Consider the following 17394-nt stretch of genomic DNA (forward strand, 5'->3'; position numbering starts at 1 on the left):
CCTGAGCTTGCTCAGCATCATCTCAAGTCCAGAGCCGAAAGATGCAAAGGATGACACTCTGGAAAATAACCCCTCGGGACTCTTGTTAACCCAGTGCCTAAGGCCAAGCACAGAAAGACCCTTACACAGTCAGTCTATCGGGAGAATCAGAGTGGTTCTGTTGCTCTCCCAACTGCCAAGACCCCTGAGCTCCTCATTCAGAAGTCCCTAACCACATCCCTTCTTTCTCAATCTCATTTGCAGAGCCTTTTAACCGGCCATCTACTTTCACGGGCCTCGCTGCGGTCGGCGGCAATGCCTTCGGGGGACTTGGAAACCCTTCAGTTAGTGAGTACCACTCGATGTTTGTTTGTTTGTTTGTTTGTTTTTTTAATATCTCCCTTTTGCAATTTCTCTGACCCATATATGGTTTTTAGACCTTTTAAGATGAAGGGGAAAGTTTACTTTGGGAAAAGTAATTTAAGCTGAGTATATGGGTCAGTGATAGAGCACTTGCCTAAAATCCCCCAGCGAGGGCTTAGGGGCATGGCTCAACCATAGAGAGCTTGTCTGGCATGGGCAAGGCCCCGAGTTCCCTCCCCAGCACCACCAAAAATCATTTAGAAGCAGAGGGAAGGGACAGGTGTGGTGCACGCCTGTAATGCCAGCCAGCACCTCCTAGTGAGATTCTGCTGAAAATAAAATGCAGATGACGGTACCCTGGAAGGGCGATGTCACTTGGGGGATGGAGAGGTGTGTCTCAGTGGGTAAGGCCACGTGCTGCTCTTCCAGAGGACACCTTGGTTCTTAGCACCTACATGACAACTCATAACCATCTATACCTCCGGTTACAGAGTATCTCGAACATTCTTCTGGACTTTTATAGGCTGGGTGCATATACAATCATGCAGACAAAAGCCCGTACACATAAAGTAAAAATAAATGAATGTGTATGCGGTTTATCATTATTATTATTTTAAACAAATTTGGGTTAGAGCATTCCAAACAGGTTTAACATTGAAGTTGGTTGTAATTCTGTAAACCTGATAAGCCCACTGTTGATACAGGCTCTGTACATGAGGAATAGTGACTTGCTCAGTCACTACAAGTAGTTGGCCTCGGCTACACCCCCAAAATAAAAAAAGTTATTTCATCTTGCTTTTGATGTAACAAAATTGAAAAAAGTCCAGTGAAGAATAGCTAGCCCCGGAACATGACTGGGTGGGCAGAGAGCTGGCCCAGCAAGCAGGACACCCTCCAACCCCAGCAGTACATAAGCGGTGTGAGATGTATAATTGTAGATCCCCCACCAGCAACCACAAGCCTGTAATCCCAGCACGTGGGAAGACAGAGGCAGCCAGGGACCTATAAGATCTTGTCTCTAAGAGAAAGGAAGAAAAGTGAGAGAGAAAGAGAGAGAGAGAGAGAGAGAGAGAGAGAGAGAGAGAGAGAGAGAGAGAACAGCACAGCATGCAGTTCCGTGCATTCTTAAAGACACGATCCTGCTGCATGGTCCTTCCGGAAGTTCGTTTTGACTAATTGGAGAAGGAGTAGCATTCATCAGGGTGTGGTAGGCTGAGGACCAGTGGACTCTGCCACACCGACCTGTTCATCTGTTGAATGGTCATAGCGCACCTTTCTGCATGCCTGGAACTTGTGCATGCCCTGCCCGCACATGTCAGACCGGGTATCTGCATACCCGCTCCGTCCCCTCTCACTTTCTCCTCTCCATTGATTTTTTTTTTTTTCTTTTTTAAGGCTGTGAGCTGCCTCTGCAGTGTAGGACAAGCGTTCCTCTAATGAGTGTGTTAATCTCCTTCCTTTTCCAGCTGCCAATAACATGTATTCATTTTAACTCTGAATGCTGTTAAAGTTTTTGGTAAGTACCTTCACTCCAACAGGTTTCTATTGAGATCTCTCTGAAACCGTTTTTTTTGTTCTTCACTTCACCATTTCAGCACCCAACTCAGTGTTCGGCCACAAGGATAGCCCCAGTGTGCAGAACTTTAGCAATCCTCACGAACCCTGGAACCGGCTGCACCGAACGCCTCCGTCGTTCCCGACCCCTCCGCCCTGGCTGAAGCCAGGGGAGTTGGAGCGCAGTGCGTCCGCTGCAGCCCATGACAGAGATAGAGATGTAGATAAACGAGACTCCTCCGTTAGTAAGGATGACAAGGAAAGGTACGAAAAGAAACCGCTCGAGTCCCACTGGGGGAGCCCGCCCTGTGCCACACGCCAGTCAGAACCAGCCACCTTCCCTCTCCCTCACCCCCGGCCTCTGTCCCAGCCTTGTGCTTAAGAGTAGCTCCCCAGTTCCTTACCCAGTAACACCAAGCGGCCCTCCCTGCACTCCGTGGTACAGAGCAGGTGGTGACTGTAGCCTATCACTATAAGACACAGTGCAGCGAGACATACAAGCCACCCAAAGTCCCTGAGACACTAGGGTGTCCAAGTAGACACCTTCCTTTAGACAGCCAGTTGGAACTTGGAGCCAAACACACACAGCATGAATCCGCCATGTTTACTTTTGAGTCGTGAAGTCCATCCAATCAATCACCCATAGGTGGTTTTTTTGTTTTTTGTTTTTTGTTTTGTTTTGTTTCTCTCTCCTCTCCCTTTTCATTTGCTCCTAGTAAGTCACGTTCACATCACCTCATCTTATTTTTCAGCAAGCGTCATCCAAACTCAAAAACCCTGGGGATCATAGATAATCAGTACAGTTTTGGTCTTTGTTTTGTTTTGTTTTGTTTTTACTAATCTAAATTTAGACCTCGGCAACAGGAAGCCTTGCTTTGCAATTGCTTTTCCAGGGAATTGTTACTTTGCTAACCATTGTTGTCTGCATACTAACCCTTTTCTAAAAATCTTTCTTAAAAGGAGAAATACCCCAGTACTTTTATGCTGAATGCCATAGGCATTTCCTTTGTCTTTCTTTAGGCTGTTTTCATTTTGAATGGATTGATAAGTCACATCAGTATACACTTGGCAGAAAAAGGAAAGAAAAGAAAAACAAACTCCAAACCCTGATAGTCACTTCTTTTTGTGCTTAAGATTGAAATTTGGGGCTAGGGAGGTGGCTTAGTGAGTGACACCCTTACCCTGCAAGTGACAGGACCTAAGTTCAGATTCCCAGCACCGGTGCAGAGCCAAGCATGGTAGTAAGTAAGGCTGTGTAGCCTCAGAGACTTTGTCCTTACGTTGCCTTTGTGACTGATACCCAAGGCTGTCCTCTAACCGGCACAGTTGCTTGATAGTTTGTGCCTGCAGGTGTGCACAAGCACACGCACACACACACACACACACACACACACACACACACAGTCTACATACACATATAGAAAAGTTTAAATTTGATTCAGATCTTTAACTTGCCTTTGCTTTATATATCATGCATGTATATACTCTAATAGTTGAAAAAAAAAACCCAACATTTCCAATTCTAAACATGATTGATAAAGTAGCTTATGCCTTTAGTCCCAGCGCTCCAGAGGTAGAGGCAGGTGCATCCCTGTGAGTTCAAGGCCAGCCTGGACTACATGGGCCAGCTAGGGCTTCCTAGAGAAAATGTCTGAAACACTGTATGAAACGGAGTCTTCATAAGCTGTCACACTGCATTGGTTGGTTTCATGTGGGAGAGAAAGACAAATTACCATATAAGGAAGTTATAATAAAAAACAAAAGCAAATCTTTCAGCCTGTAGGAGTTCTAAAGTTCTAAAGGGGCGGTGCCCGTGGAATGGGGAGTTTCTGAATACTTTATTCTTGAGTAGAAGATAGGTTTGCTTTGGTTTCTCTTGATGGAACCGGAATGGCCTCCAATATTGAAGTTGAGGGAACCTGAAAGACGTTTGTATTCTTTTCCCCTCTGAAGTCCCAAGGCTATTCTTGTCAACCTCTGTATGTAAGCAGAAAGCAGAATTTGTAGGACAGCTTCCCTGGCACCCCCATTGTGGTCCCTGAACTCTGACCTCTGCCACCTCTTTGTCCTCACAACCTCTGGCTCCTCCCCTCATTGTTCCCACATTTGTCCTGAGATGTGACCTATCAGCTTTCTCCCTCTTAACTCTCAGAGTCTGAGCTGTTTATCTTCAGTTGTTCTGTCTTTTATTCCTAGACCCTATATAGGCACTGCCTGACCAAGCCAGGTCCTTGGAAGTTTCCTTTTACAGTCTCTTCATGGGTCCTCTTATGGGGACCTCAGTCAGTGAGGTTGTGTGCACTAACCCCACATCTGCTACAGCCTAATCTATACACATTGGAGAGGGGCTCTCTGGTACTCCGTAATCTGCAGAGTGGGGTTGCCTTTCCCACTCACCTTATGCCGTAACTGCATCCATGGTGCCTAGTCTTCTGAATGCTGTGACCCCCCCAGCCATAAAATTATTTTCACTGTTGCTTGTTGTTATTATCATAATGTAAATATAACTGGTTTTCTGGTAGTCATAGGCAACCCCTGTTGCCTAAGAGGTCATGTGACCAAAGTGGGTCACGGTTCACAGGAAGTAATGCCTTTGTCTTGAGGGTCAGCTGCTAGGAAGCTCTCTCATGTCTATTAAACTCTTCCCACCTCAACTTCATATCCCAAGTGTGAATTAAAGTCTTAGTTTGTGATTTGGGCTCTTAGAACTGTATTCTTAACCTAAAGCTATCCTGATAAGCTAAACAGGTGAGCTTCTGTGTTGCTCAGTGACCACCCTGACCTACAGTGGCTCTGTGTGCACTTCCTTCATGACCTTGATCAAGCCAGGTCCCTGGGACCCCCTACTCACCCTCTGTAGGCCTTCACTCATGAAGCGGCCTCTAGAATCTAGGTTAGAACAGGTGGCTGTCTTCGCCCTGAAGCAGGGCATGATCTAGCTCGCCCTCACACCGCCATCTCATTGAACGCTTCTTGCCTGCCTGGCAAGCCCATTTCATTTTTTACCCCTCTCCCTCTCCCTCTCACAGGGAAAGCGTTGAGAAAAGACACCCCAGCCATCCTTCCCCAGCACCTCCCGTCCCGGTGAGCGCCCTGGGCCATAACCGCAGCTCCACCGATCCGACGACCAGGGGTCATTTGAATACTGAGGCTCGTGAGAAAGATAAACCAAAAGAGAGGGAGAGAGACCACTCGGGATCCCGAAAGGACCTGACCACCGAAGAGCACAAAGCCAAGGAAGGCCATCTGCCCGAGAGAGATGGGCACGGCCACGAGGGACGTGTAGCAGGCGAGGAACCCAAGCAGCTGTCCCGGGTGCCATCGCCCTATGTGAGGACACCAGGCGTAGATAGCACCAGACCTAACAGCACCTCTAGTCGGGAAGCCGAGCCACGAAAGGGTGAGCCGGCCTACGAGAACCCCAAGAAGAACGCCGCCGAGGTCAAGGTCAAAGAGGAACGCAAGGAAGACCACGACCTACCTACAGAGGCTCCACAGGCCCACAGGACCTCAGAAGGACCTCCGCCCAGCTCCTCAGCCAGCACCAGCGTGCACCCAGGGCCTCTAGCGTCAATGCCCATGACCGTGGGAGTTACTGGCATTCATGCCATGAACAGTATCGGTAGTCTGGACAGGACACGCATGATGACCCCATTTATGGGCCTCAGTCCAATCCCAGGGGGAGAGCGCTTCCCGTACCCCTCTTTCCACTGGGACCCTATGCGGGACCCCTTGAGGGATCCTTACCGTGACTTGGACATGCACCGAAGAGACCCTCTGGGCAGGGACTTTCTGCTCAGGAATGACCCCCTGCACCGGCTCTCGACACCCCGGTTGTATGAAGCCGACCGCTCGTTCCGGGACAGGGAGCCTCATGATTACAGCCACCACCACCATCACCACCATCACCCGCTGGCCGTGGACCCTCGACGGGAACACGAACGAGGTGGACACCTAGATGAACGCGAGCGGCTGCACGTGCTTCGGGAGGACTATGAGCACCCACGGTTGCACCCCGTGCACCCCGCTTCTCTAGATGGACACCTTCCACACCCGAGCCTGCTCACACCAGGCCTGCCTAGTATGCACTACCCTCGCATCAGCCCTACTGCCGGCCACCAGAATGGACTGCTTAACAAGACCCCGCCCACCGCGGCGCTCAGCGCCCCACCTCCGCTCATCTCCACATTGGGGGGCCGCCCGGGATCCCCCCGGAGGACTACGCCTCTGTCGGCTGAAATCCGAGAGAGGCCACCGTCCCACACACTGAAGGACATTGAAGCTCGATAAGCCAGGAGGACAAGGCAGACCTCGGAGTGGGGGAGAAACCCCAGGGACACCCACCCCCAGACTCAAGAGACAACTCCTGCACCCCCAAAAACTGAGGTGCAGAGCTCCAACTCTTCCCCTGGAAAAAAAAATGGACAGAGACTCCGTTTGGATGTTGAAATGTTTTTGTATATTAATGTCGGAATTTTTCAGACCTTTTAACCAGGTCCTGTTTGTTCTTACCTTTCTTTACTTTTTTGTTGTCGTTCCCTGCATAAAACTTTGATTTGAACCAAAACGGTGAAGGTACTAACACGCAAGGGTCTGATGATCACGTGATCACGGGGCGGGGGGGAGGGGGCATCTATCCATCACCCAGAGCTGTCTCAGAGGAGGAAGCTTGTACAGAGTGTAAAAAGAGATTGCTTCATGAGCTGACGGTTCATATATGCAAAAGATAAAGACGAAAGCTTTACTTGTACAGATGTAAATAGGTAAAGATTAAGTAACATAATACATTAATACTTCTTCAAATGTGCTATTTACAAGTCTAATATCAGTGAACTCGGAGGACGCCGAGTTCCCATCTGCTAAACCCTTCAACTATGCAATGAATACGAGGGCTTTCCCCAAAGCCCGTCTAACTTAAAGGAGCCTTTTCAAATCCATTTACAACATACTTAAGGTCATATTTTCCCTGAACAAGCGCTTACCTGAGACGTTATACAACTGTTTTCCTTATGCTTCTCTTTTGGTTTGGTTTTTGTTTTTCAAATGAAGAGACACTTTTTTTTTTTTTCTTTGTCGTTGTTTGTTTTAAATCTGGAACCCAGGCTGAAACTTTGCTCCCGAAGTTGCTGCTTGTGGTCTTCTGGGGAGAAATGGGGAAAGGTCCACCCCCTAGAAAGTGTAGCTAAGAACCGGAAGCAGCTTTGCCCAGGGAAGATGGGATTGTTCTGCCAGCAATCAGGGGCAGGTAGGCTTTGTCCGCCAGCACAAACCAGAATCTCTGGTTACCTCTGCTGGTGTCATGTTGCAGGCAACTTCAGGTGGGCACTGTGCCTCTCCCACAACCCCCGTGTCCTAGTTCATACATGTGCACACTTCCTTGCTCCATATTATGATTTAAGGACACTCACACAGGTCCTGAAAGAAAGCTGTCTGGGTTCTCTCAGACGATGGCTATGTCTTCACGGTAACTGACGAAGGTACACAGAGCCCAGTGTGAACCGGAAACGGAAACCTGGGCAGAGCTGAGCAGGTAGATCTTGTAAGAGCCATTAGAAATTACCGAGGGCGAACGGAGAGAGAGAGAGAGAGAGAATGAATGTGTGTTCACATGCATGCAGCCACTCTTTTGTGTGCACTTGTGTGTATGTTGAGTTTTCATCAGTCTTAATGTCTTCATGACACTTTTATAAGGACATTAACCCTCTTGTCTACATATTTGGAGAGAATATGACTTTACTAGCCGAGAAAATACAATATATCTTGTCTACTGGCCTGTAAAATACATGTAAGAAATAAAAATTAGTCGCATTTGGTCCTCTAGTATATTAAAGTGCTATCCGACGTTGTTATCCTGGTTTTTTGTTTTGTTTTCAAAAAAAAAAATGTAAACTACAGACCATTGTTTCTAAAAGCAGAGAGATCTATTTTAGTAGTCAACAGAAGGTTTAGTTGTGAATTCTGATTTTGTGGACACCAGACATGTGCAGTGTTCTGTTTTCTTTCTTCCATTTTATTATTTTTTTTTAAAGACAACTAAAAAGAAAAAAAATCCCAAGGATTCTGTGCACTGGAACTGTAGTGGTAGGGTCTCAGCATTGTAAAGAGATTGTTCTTGTACAGGCCTTTTTTTGCTGTTTCTCTTGTATGTAAAAAAGAAAAAAAGAAAAAAGAAAAAAAAAGAAAGAAAAAAAAAAAAAGCCCTTTCCAGATCCTACTCGAACAGGAAGGGAAGCAACAGAGTCTTCAGCATGTCTCATTGGAGGGGCCTTCTTGTGTAATGTAAATGTGCCATGTTATTAAAAAATGTGAACCAAGCTTCCAGATGTTTCTTTGTGTGAGGTGCCACTCATACTTAGGAAAGAAGCCCCCAGTGTTCTAGACCAGGTTCTAGGAAAGATACCCCACCTCAACCACCAGCCTTGGAACACCCCCGGGGGGACAGTACCCCAATTCAGGTCCAGCATCCTTTGGTGATGATGGATGTATTAGTTTTCATCTCATACATTCTGAACAAAATCACCAGAGGGAACCGGTTATACGTCAGTCCTAAGTTCCATCTCTGGTCACAGAAATTAGATGGAGACAGGGCTTTCAGAAGTTCAAGGTCATGACCAGTGAGAGAGTTCAATAGGATAAAGCATTTGCTGCCAATAGACTCCTGAAGGTTGTTTCTGTGGCCTGTCTGCACATGTGCCCCTGTGGGTGCGCATGCAAGCACAAACAGCTCAAGGTCATCCATAGGCAAGGGTAAATTTTCTTATTTTAGACTGATGAAGTCGAGGCAGAGATTGCTGTTAAATTGGACTCCCTCAGTTCTGTCCTCACGTGGTAGATCCATGAAGTAGGAGAGAATGGACTCCTACAAGGTGTCCTCTGACCTCCACATGTGTGCTCTCAACATTTATATGCATACTGTGCACAAACATGCATGCATACACACGCACATTACAAAAAATGTAGGCAGTGCTCCTTTTGAAAGCTCAGCATTCACTGGATTAGAGGTGTGCACCTCAGTGGGGTGAGAAAATAGCACTCGAGGTCAGATCAAGGCTGCCCCAGTAAGGTAGACACAGAAGAACAGAAATTGGGGGATGCTGTGCAGACTTTGGAGGCTCCACAGAGCTCTGATAAGTCAAGGGACATGTGACAAGATTTCCTGGTTGGAGGTAGAGGACACAAGGAGAGCTTACAGGTTTAAAAAAAGCTGAGCTGGGAGACTGCAGAATGGCCCAGGGGTTAAGATCCTAATGCTGTGACTCTTCAATACCATTCCTCATGCGCTGACCCACAACCATCAAATTATTTTTGTTGCTACTGAATTTTGCTACTGCTAGGGGTTGTAATGTAAGCATTTTCTGGTGGTCTTAGACAACCCCTATGGAAGGGTCATCTGACAGTCCCTCTGCCACCCCCCCCCCCCAGCAAAGGAATGGAGACCCACATGTTGAGAAAGAGCTATTGAATTTGGTTCCTAGAATCTAGGTCAATTGGCTCACGAACTCCATGCACCTTTCCAATCTTGGGAGAGCGAATGTTGGGGGGAAGGGGAAGACAAACCCTAAACCCAAAAGAGTCAGAGCAGTAGCTGAGTAAAAGCCCACTTTGGCTTAACACCATTTTATAGCTAGAGAAACTACCAGACTAGAAAAAAGAAGATGGGGAGAAAAGAAAACCAGTGGGTTGGAAAACACGCCAAATCCCGGGCTTTCCTGAACCCAGTGTCACAGATGTCGCAGATGCTGTTTGACACGCTATTTCTGGCAGACCTCACTGCCTCTTAACCATACACCTATTTCGGTGTCACCATCTGCAGTGTCAGATCCTGGAAGAGTCACTCTCCAATCAGTCATGGTAGCTAATCCCACAGGCTTCAATCCATCTCAACCTTTGCATATTTCCCCTCTAATTACATTGGGCGCCCCTCAGCATTGATGGGTACCGGCACCAATTTTGATTTCCTGCTAACCTATAGATGCTCTAATTATCTCCACAATCTCTGACTGACAATGATCTTGTTACCTTCTAATGGTACATGACAAGTGAAATAGCGGATTTAATGATGCGATAATTACCCCTCTGGATGGGTATGTGTGACGGCTCTCCCTCCTCAGCCTCAATCAAGGTGGAGGGAGAAAATGAGATGCGATTGTTGATGGTCTACATGTGCGGTGCCTGAGGAGAGGGGAAGGTGGAATTCTATGGTGGTATTAGCCAAGACTTCTTTTCTGTTTATCTCCATCTTGAGAAATAAATTAGACCTCCGTAGCAATAATGAAGTTGAAAGAAAAGGGATCATGTATGAACAGCATGTGTGTATGTGTGTGTATGTGTGTGTGTGTGTGTGTGTGTGTGTGTGTATGTGTGTGTGTGTGTGTGTGTGTGTGTGTGTGTGTGTGTGTTTTCAAACTTTCACCATTTTCTTTTTGGTGCATTTATGGAAAATCATTTAAATGTGGGGCATTTGCCAGAATTTCTCGATCAGACAGGTGTCTGGAGGTTGGAGATGCAGCTCTGTTCCATCCCCAGCACCAAATAAACAAGGAGTGGTGGTCCACACCCATTATCTCAGGACCTAGGAGGCTGAGGCATGAGGATCAGAAGTTCAAGGTTGTCCTCAAGTACATATCAAGTTGGAGGCCTGCCTGGGCTACATGAGACCCTCTCTCAACACACACACACACACACACACACACACACAAGAAAAAAAAAAGAAGAAAGGATAAATTCTTACTATTTATTCTACAGTATGAAGCTGCTGTTTCTTCTTCGCTATTATGGATACAAAGCCAAAGTTACAGTATCTTAGATAGAAAGTGCTAGAAGCTTCAGTCAAAAGGAAGACGCTCTCGAGACAGCATTTACAGTCTAGCTTTCCCTGTCTTTGTCCTTAGCAAACCCAATAAAAACCGGGACACCTCTAGATATCAGATTTTCTACCACCTGCCCACCTCCAACTGCATGTACTGGTGATGGACCTAGGGTCTGGAATGTGCTAGGCAAATGCCCCAAACAATTGAGCCACACCCCAGGTCCCTCAATGGGGGAGTCTAAGCAGGTGCTGTATCACTGAACCACATCCCTAGCCCCTCACTGGGGGGACTCTAAGCAGGTGTCCTACCACTGAGCCATGCTCCCAGCCCCTCAGTGGGGGGTTCTAGGCTAGCATTCTACTATTGTATGATGCTCCCTAGCCCTAGGAACTCAGTTTAGTTTTTCATGAAAGTGAGGAGACTATTCTGAGATACAGTTTCATGAAACCTAACCTGGTCTTGGATTCCTAATTCTCCTGTCTCAACCTCCCAAGTGTTGGAATTTGAGGAATGTACCCTCATACCCAATGAACTCAATTTATTAATGTAGAATTGTTGGCAGCCTTGGGCATTGGGCCAGGGACAGCTTCATGATGTAACCGAAAAACATGTTTCATAGATATTTATTCAACTAGAACCAGGATCCTTGACTTGTCTGCAGAAAAGAACTTGAGAAAACCTGGCATCGAGCTTAGTAGAGTTCCATTAGAAAGAATATTTGACACAAATTTTGTGTCAACACAAAGGCTCCAAAAGGCAAGGACACAACTGGGCATGGTGGTACTGCCTTTAATCCCAGCACTTGGAAGGCAGAGGCAAGCACATCTCTGTGAGTTTGAGGCCAGCCTGGTCTACAGAGTAAGTTCCAGGATATCCAGTGTTGGGTTCAGGAATCGCCACACAAACCGCACAAACACTGATCTCCGCTATGGATAGTTTATTGAACGCACACTCCCAAACTGATTGATCAGGGTCACAACATAGACTCAGGAGCTAAGGCTAGACCTTGAATCTTTCTCAGGGCCAGCTTATAAAGGAAAAAAAAAAAAAACTACAAGGAGCTCATACTCAGGTGCAGGAAGCATGGTAGGGTGATTGGCTCTGACTCAAGCTATTTTGGCTAGGTAGACAGAATAGTTTTAACTAACCTTTATTCTGATTGGTCCTAAGTGAAGCTTATGGTCATGGAATCCGAGAATATGCAGAACATAATGGGTATGTGGTCAGCATGACCCTGCTCTGAGACAAGCTATTTTCTGTGCCAACAATATGACAGGCATGGAACAAAATGGTTACAGCTATGCTGGGGGCTGGGGGAGGGGCAGGCCCCAACAGCAAGAGCTACACAGAGAAATTATGTCTCAAAAAAACAAAAAAATAACAAAGCAAAATGAAAGAAAGAAAGAAACAAAGAAAGAGAAACAAAGAAAGAAAGAAACAAACAAACAAACAAAGAAAGAAAGAAAGAAAGAAAGGGAGGACCTGGATTGCAATCATTAAAACAAACAAGTTTTACTTTACATAAGAAGTCCTGTGAGGTCCTAACACATTGCAGGCTTACAGCAGAGAAGAGAATCTCTCCAAGGTTATACATATATATTCAGGCCTGTTCTGAATGGTCCAAAGAATTATCTATGCTAGCATGCCTTTTGTTTTTTACGGAGTAAATTCTTTAAAGTATATAGCAAGCAAAAGGAAAAGACTAAATATGATTAGACAGGGAAAAGAAGCAGACATACAAAAAGCCATCAAATCAGGTAGGTGCTGACAGCCTCCATCAGAGATGGCTGGAGTAGTTCAGTTGGGAGAGGAAGCGACCGGTGTTATCAAAGCAGGGGTAGAACATCCAGCAGAAATCGACTGGGGAGGGTGTGTGGAGGCAGCCAGCTAGATGTCTGATTGAGGTCCTCAAGGCAGAGCATCATGGTCCCTCAAGTGAGCCATTCAAGACAAGCAAAGATCAGTAGAAAAAGAGCTGTACAGAGCAGAGCCAGCACACGTATGAATACCTTCACTGTGTGCAGAGCCCTGCCTATCATATATCCATCCATCTATCTTAATATATATCCATCCATCTGCCTATCTTATTATCTATCTCTATCTATCTATCTACCTATCTATCTACCCATCATCTATCAATCAAACTATCTATCTATCTATCTATCTGTCTATCTATGTATCTATGTATCTATCTACCCATCATCTATCAATCTATCTATCTATCCATCATCTATCAATCTATCTATCTATCCATCATCTATCAATCTATCTATCTATCCATCATCTATCAATCTATCTATCCATTATCTATCAATCAATCAATCTATCTATCTATCCATTATCTATCAATCAATCAATCTATCTATCTATCTATCCATCATCTATCAATCTATCTATCTATCCATCATCTATCTATCTATCTATCTATCTATCTATCTATCTATCTATCTATCTATCTATTTATCTATCCATCCATCCATCCATCCATCCATCCATCCATCCATCCATCTATCTATCTATCTATCTATCTATCTATCTATCTATCTATCTAACCTTCTTACGTAATCCATTCAGCCTCCACTCCACAATCCTTCTGCTTCACCTTCCTGATGAGGATCCCCTAATATCCCAGACAGTAACTTTTAAAGTCCCACTCTCTCCTCTCCTCTCCTTTCTTTAACCCAAGCAAGCACCCCACCAATGATCAACACCTCCAAACATTCTCTGTAGATTTGAAGCAGGTTTTCTTTCTTCCCATCTCCCTTTCTTCCTCTTTGACAGAGTCTCACCCGTCGGTTGTGGCCTCTTTGGCACTGAAACACTCCTTCCTGGAGGGAAGAGGGAAGCCCATGAGACTCCCAAAGTAACAAACATGGTAAGTCTGGGAAAGACAGAGTTCACAGGTTGAGAAGAGCCTTCTCGTTTGCTGGCAAGCCGTCAAACTGCCTCTAGCAAACTCTCTGTGCAGCAGCCTGTAAGATACTGAGGCCTATTAAGAGAAAGCTGCTTCTTCTCTTATCTAATCTAGGAATAGACATTGCATACTATGATCCCTTCCCTAGATTAATCCATCTTGACTGTCAATCACCTGGCAGGGAGACCACCCCTTAAGAAAGCTGAATGACTTGAAACCGTGCTGAGAGATGGGAGGAATAATTATCCCCTTAAAGACATGACGCCACTCATCTCTAGAAGCCTCTCCCTCAAGGAGCACCCTCACTGCCAAGCCTGTCCACTTTCCCGAGTTCTAACTCAAAGTGTAACTTTGCTCGCTCCCCTCCCCCACCAAATAACCAGCCCAGATCTTAAGCATGTTAATAGTTGGGCTTTCTCGGTTCTCTAAGTCCCCCTTACCGTTTACAGCTAACTGCAGACTTCCTTTGCTGGCACTGACTCAGATGCTATGGCTCTCTGCCCTCTTCACCTTTGTCCTTTCAACCCCTGATGAAATCCTGTTGCTCTTTTGCCCTCAAACGTTAGCAAAATCGCCAAACTTCCTTCCGATGCAATTTTTAATTTCTCTTATCAAGAGACCAAGAACTTGTAAAATCCAGTCCTAACTCCTCAGATAGCAAAGCCCCAACCAGAGACAGGAAGCGCCCTGGTCTCCTGCTATTGCTTGCTGTGGACACCAGAGGGAGCCACGAGAACATAGTTTAGCTGAACCTGGCAGGTGGTGCCCATGCGAAGGTTGATTGGACAAACTTGGAAATCCTGGACTGCTCTGAGGTTGAGGATGCCTCTGAGCCACCTCTTCAAAGGTCAGGCCCACTGATGGGAATTCTCCATTAACCAAATTCCTGCTGTGTCCCTGCTTCGTTCCTCCGTCCTTCGTCCTTCCTCTTCCTCTCTTCGCAGTCCCCCCACCCCCCGCGCTTCCTACCTATCTATTTTGAAGACTCTAAATAGTTTGCTTTCTCTAAACTGGAGCGGCTGAAATAATCGTTTCCTCAAAGGAACCCTTAAAAGGCCCAGAAGGAGGTGTGCCTTTTACATAGTGCCAGGCTAGCCCCTCTGTCATCCACAGAAAGGTCAAAGGGCTGCAGAATTTGTACTGAGATGTGAGAGGCTGGAAGTGAGGGCCGCAGCTGCTACTGGGGTGGAATATAGCTTCCATCAATCAGGGGAGCCATAGGGGGGCTCTTTCTGAAGTATCTCAGAGAGCTTGCTTGCAACCTTGCAGACAAAAACCCAGCATAGTATTCCTGTAGGAGATCACTGGTAATCTGTACTCTTCAGGGCTGGGCCAAGAGAAACTATCACCTTGCATGATCCTAGAAGGGTGCTGAGAACCTCAATCTCTACCCCTACCCATCCCCCACCCTGCCCCTCACCCCCACAACACCTCCACTCCATTAGCCACAGCATCATCCCTAGCCCAGCCCTGCTTCCATCCTCAGCGCCAGCCCAGCCCAGAACCATCACCTTCACAGAGAATGTCTCAGCCATGAAGAGGATCCCAGCCTCTCGACATGCCCCCGAACAGTGGGAGGAGATGCAGGGGTTAATCTAAGACGCATACACAAGGGATTTAAGAGAGGCATCATGTCAGGATCTATCATGGTGAATTTTACTAAACTGTGCAGTTAATGGAAGTTATATACAATGTTAAGAGTCAGAGTATCTAGTGATTATTGCAGTGCAGTGATGGTGATGGAACCCAGAACCTTGTAGAGGCTCAGGAAGTACTGATCACCTGAATGACACCACCCTGGCAGGGGCTCTACCACTGAGCCACGCCCCCAGCCCCTCACTGGAGGATTCTAGGCAGGGGCTCTACCACTGAGCCACGCCCCCAGCCTCTCACTGGGAGATTCTAGGCAGGGGCTCTACCACTGAGCCACGCCCCCAGCCCCTCACTGGAGGATTCTAGGCAGGGGCTCTACCACTTAGCCACGCCCCCAGCCCCTCACTGGAGGATTCTAGGCAGGGGCTCTACCACTGAGCCACGCCCCCAGCCCCTCACTGGAGGATTCTAGGCAGGGGCTCTACCACTGAGCCACGCCCCCAGCCCCTCACTGGAGGATTCTAGGCAGGGGCTCTACCACTTAGCCACGCCCCCAGCCCCTCACTGGGGGATTCTAGGCAGGGGCTCTACCACTGAGCCACGCCCCCAGCCCCTCACTGGTGGATTCTAGGCAGGGGCTCTACCACTGAGCCACGCCCCCAGCCCCTCACTGGGAGATTCTAGGAAGGGGCTCTACCACTGAGCCACGCCCCCAGCTCCTCACTGGAGGATTCTAAATATGTGCTCAACTGCTGTATCTAGCTTCCTATCCCTGTCTTGGCCAGGGTGGGATAACTCAGTTGAGACAAGGACAGAGCCAGGTCAGGACATAAAGTGTACAAGCATTTAGAAGCAACCAGAGCAGAAGGACCAGACATAGAAGCCACCAAGGGGGCGCAGAAAAAGATAGGTATATTAACCAGGATTCTCTACAAGAACAAAACCTACAGAATGAATATATACATGGGGGATTTATTAGAGTAGCTTACAGGTTGTGGTCGAGCTGGGTAGTGGTGTCTACCAACAGAAAGTCAACGAATCCAAGAGTTGCTCAGTGCACACCGCTGGATATCTCAGCTGGCCTTCAGTAAATGCCAGAATCCTGAAGAAACTGACTCCAGTGTCAGTGAGGTCAAGCAGTCAGCGTCAGAGAGCTTTCTTCTTCCATGCCTTTTACACAGGCGGCCATCAGGTGTGACCCCAGTTAAAGACGGCTCTTCCTCTCTCAAAACTCTCAGGATGAAAGTGGGTCTTCCCACGTCAGATTAGGTAGCTGAGAAAATTCCCAACTGAGAGTATCTACCACAGCGTGGGCAGGGCTGTCCTGGAAGACAGGGGAGGAGGCAGTTCAAGAAGGAGGGAAAGAAGAGAAAAGAGAAGAGGGGGAGAGAGATGTGTAGAGATAGAAACCAAGAGCAAGGAGTCTGTCTTTTTCAGCTTCACAGTTTCAATAAGGTTCCAGGAGCGCACGGAGCAAGGCAGTCTTTGGACACCAGGGGTCGCGCTAAACCAGCCCATTAGAAACATTTCCACAGGAAGTAGGTAGAGAATGTGTTTAGTTAATGAGTTGCTCTATGGCCTAAGGTTTTTTGTTTTTTGTTTTTTTTGTTTTTTTTAAACAACTTTATTTTACAAAACAAAGATAAATGTACAGATTTTAAGCATTTTTTGCATAAAATTATACAATACATTTTTGTCAGTACTTTTTTTTTCAGATTTTAAAATAATTTTTACATAAAACTATATGAATATATTTTTTAGTCAGTACTTGATTTTTTTAAAGGTTTGATAGTATGCATTGGAAACTTAATAGTTACAATGAGCATAAAGTACATGTAAAACAAAATGTAACATGGAAATAGTCAAAGTTTTCTTGTTGTGTAAATATTCTTTTGTTTTGTTTTGTTTTGTTTTCTTTATTTCTTGGACTTCATATAGTCTGTGAGTTGTTTCTGGGGCAGTGCGAGCCTCTGGGGTTAGCATCCCACTATCAGTGACTGCATATTATGTCTGTTCTTTTGTGACTGGGTTATCTCACTCAGAATGATATTCTCTAGATGCAGCCATTTTCTTAAGAATTTGGTCAAGTCATTGTTTCTGGTGGCTGAGTAGTATTCCATTGTGTAAATGTACCACAATTTTTGTATCCATTCATCTTCTGAAGGACATCTGGGTTCTTTC

At 46.3% G+C, this 17394-nt stretch overlaps 1 protein-coding gene across 5 annotated transcripts in view; it reads left to right on the plus strand.

Moving 5' to 3' along the window:
• Positions 1 to 6477, plus strand: part of AUTS2 (activator of transcription and developmental regulator AUTS2) — a gene marked incomplete at its 5' end in the record, with an annotated part of 1029376 nt that extends 1022899 nt beyond the window's left edge. For all 5 annotated transcript variants that reach the window (XM_080941138.1, XM_080941139.1, XM_080941141.1 and 2 more), the window contains 3 exons: positions 244 to 327; positions 1938 to 2160; positions 4926 to 6477. In XM_080941138.1, coding sequence (XP_080797264.1) covers positions 244 to 327; positions 1938 to 2160; positions 4926 to 6186 — 1568 coding nt within the window. In that variant the 3' untranslated portion in view covers positions 6187 to 6477. The remainder of the gene's footprint in view (positions 1 to 243; positions 328 to 1937; positions 2161 to 4925) is intronic.
• Positions 6478 to 17394: the final 10917 nt, after the last annotated feature.

The sequence above is a fragment of the Micromys minutus genome, assembly GCF_963924665.1.
Source record: "Micromys minutus genome assembly, chromosome: 29".
NCBI classification, from domain to species: domain Eukaryota; kingdom Metazoa; phylum Chordata; class Mammalia; order Rodentia; family Muridae; genus Micromys; species Micromys minutus.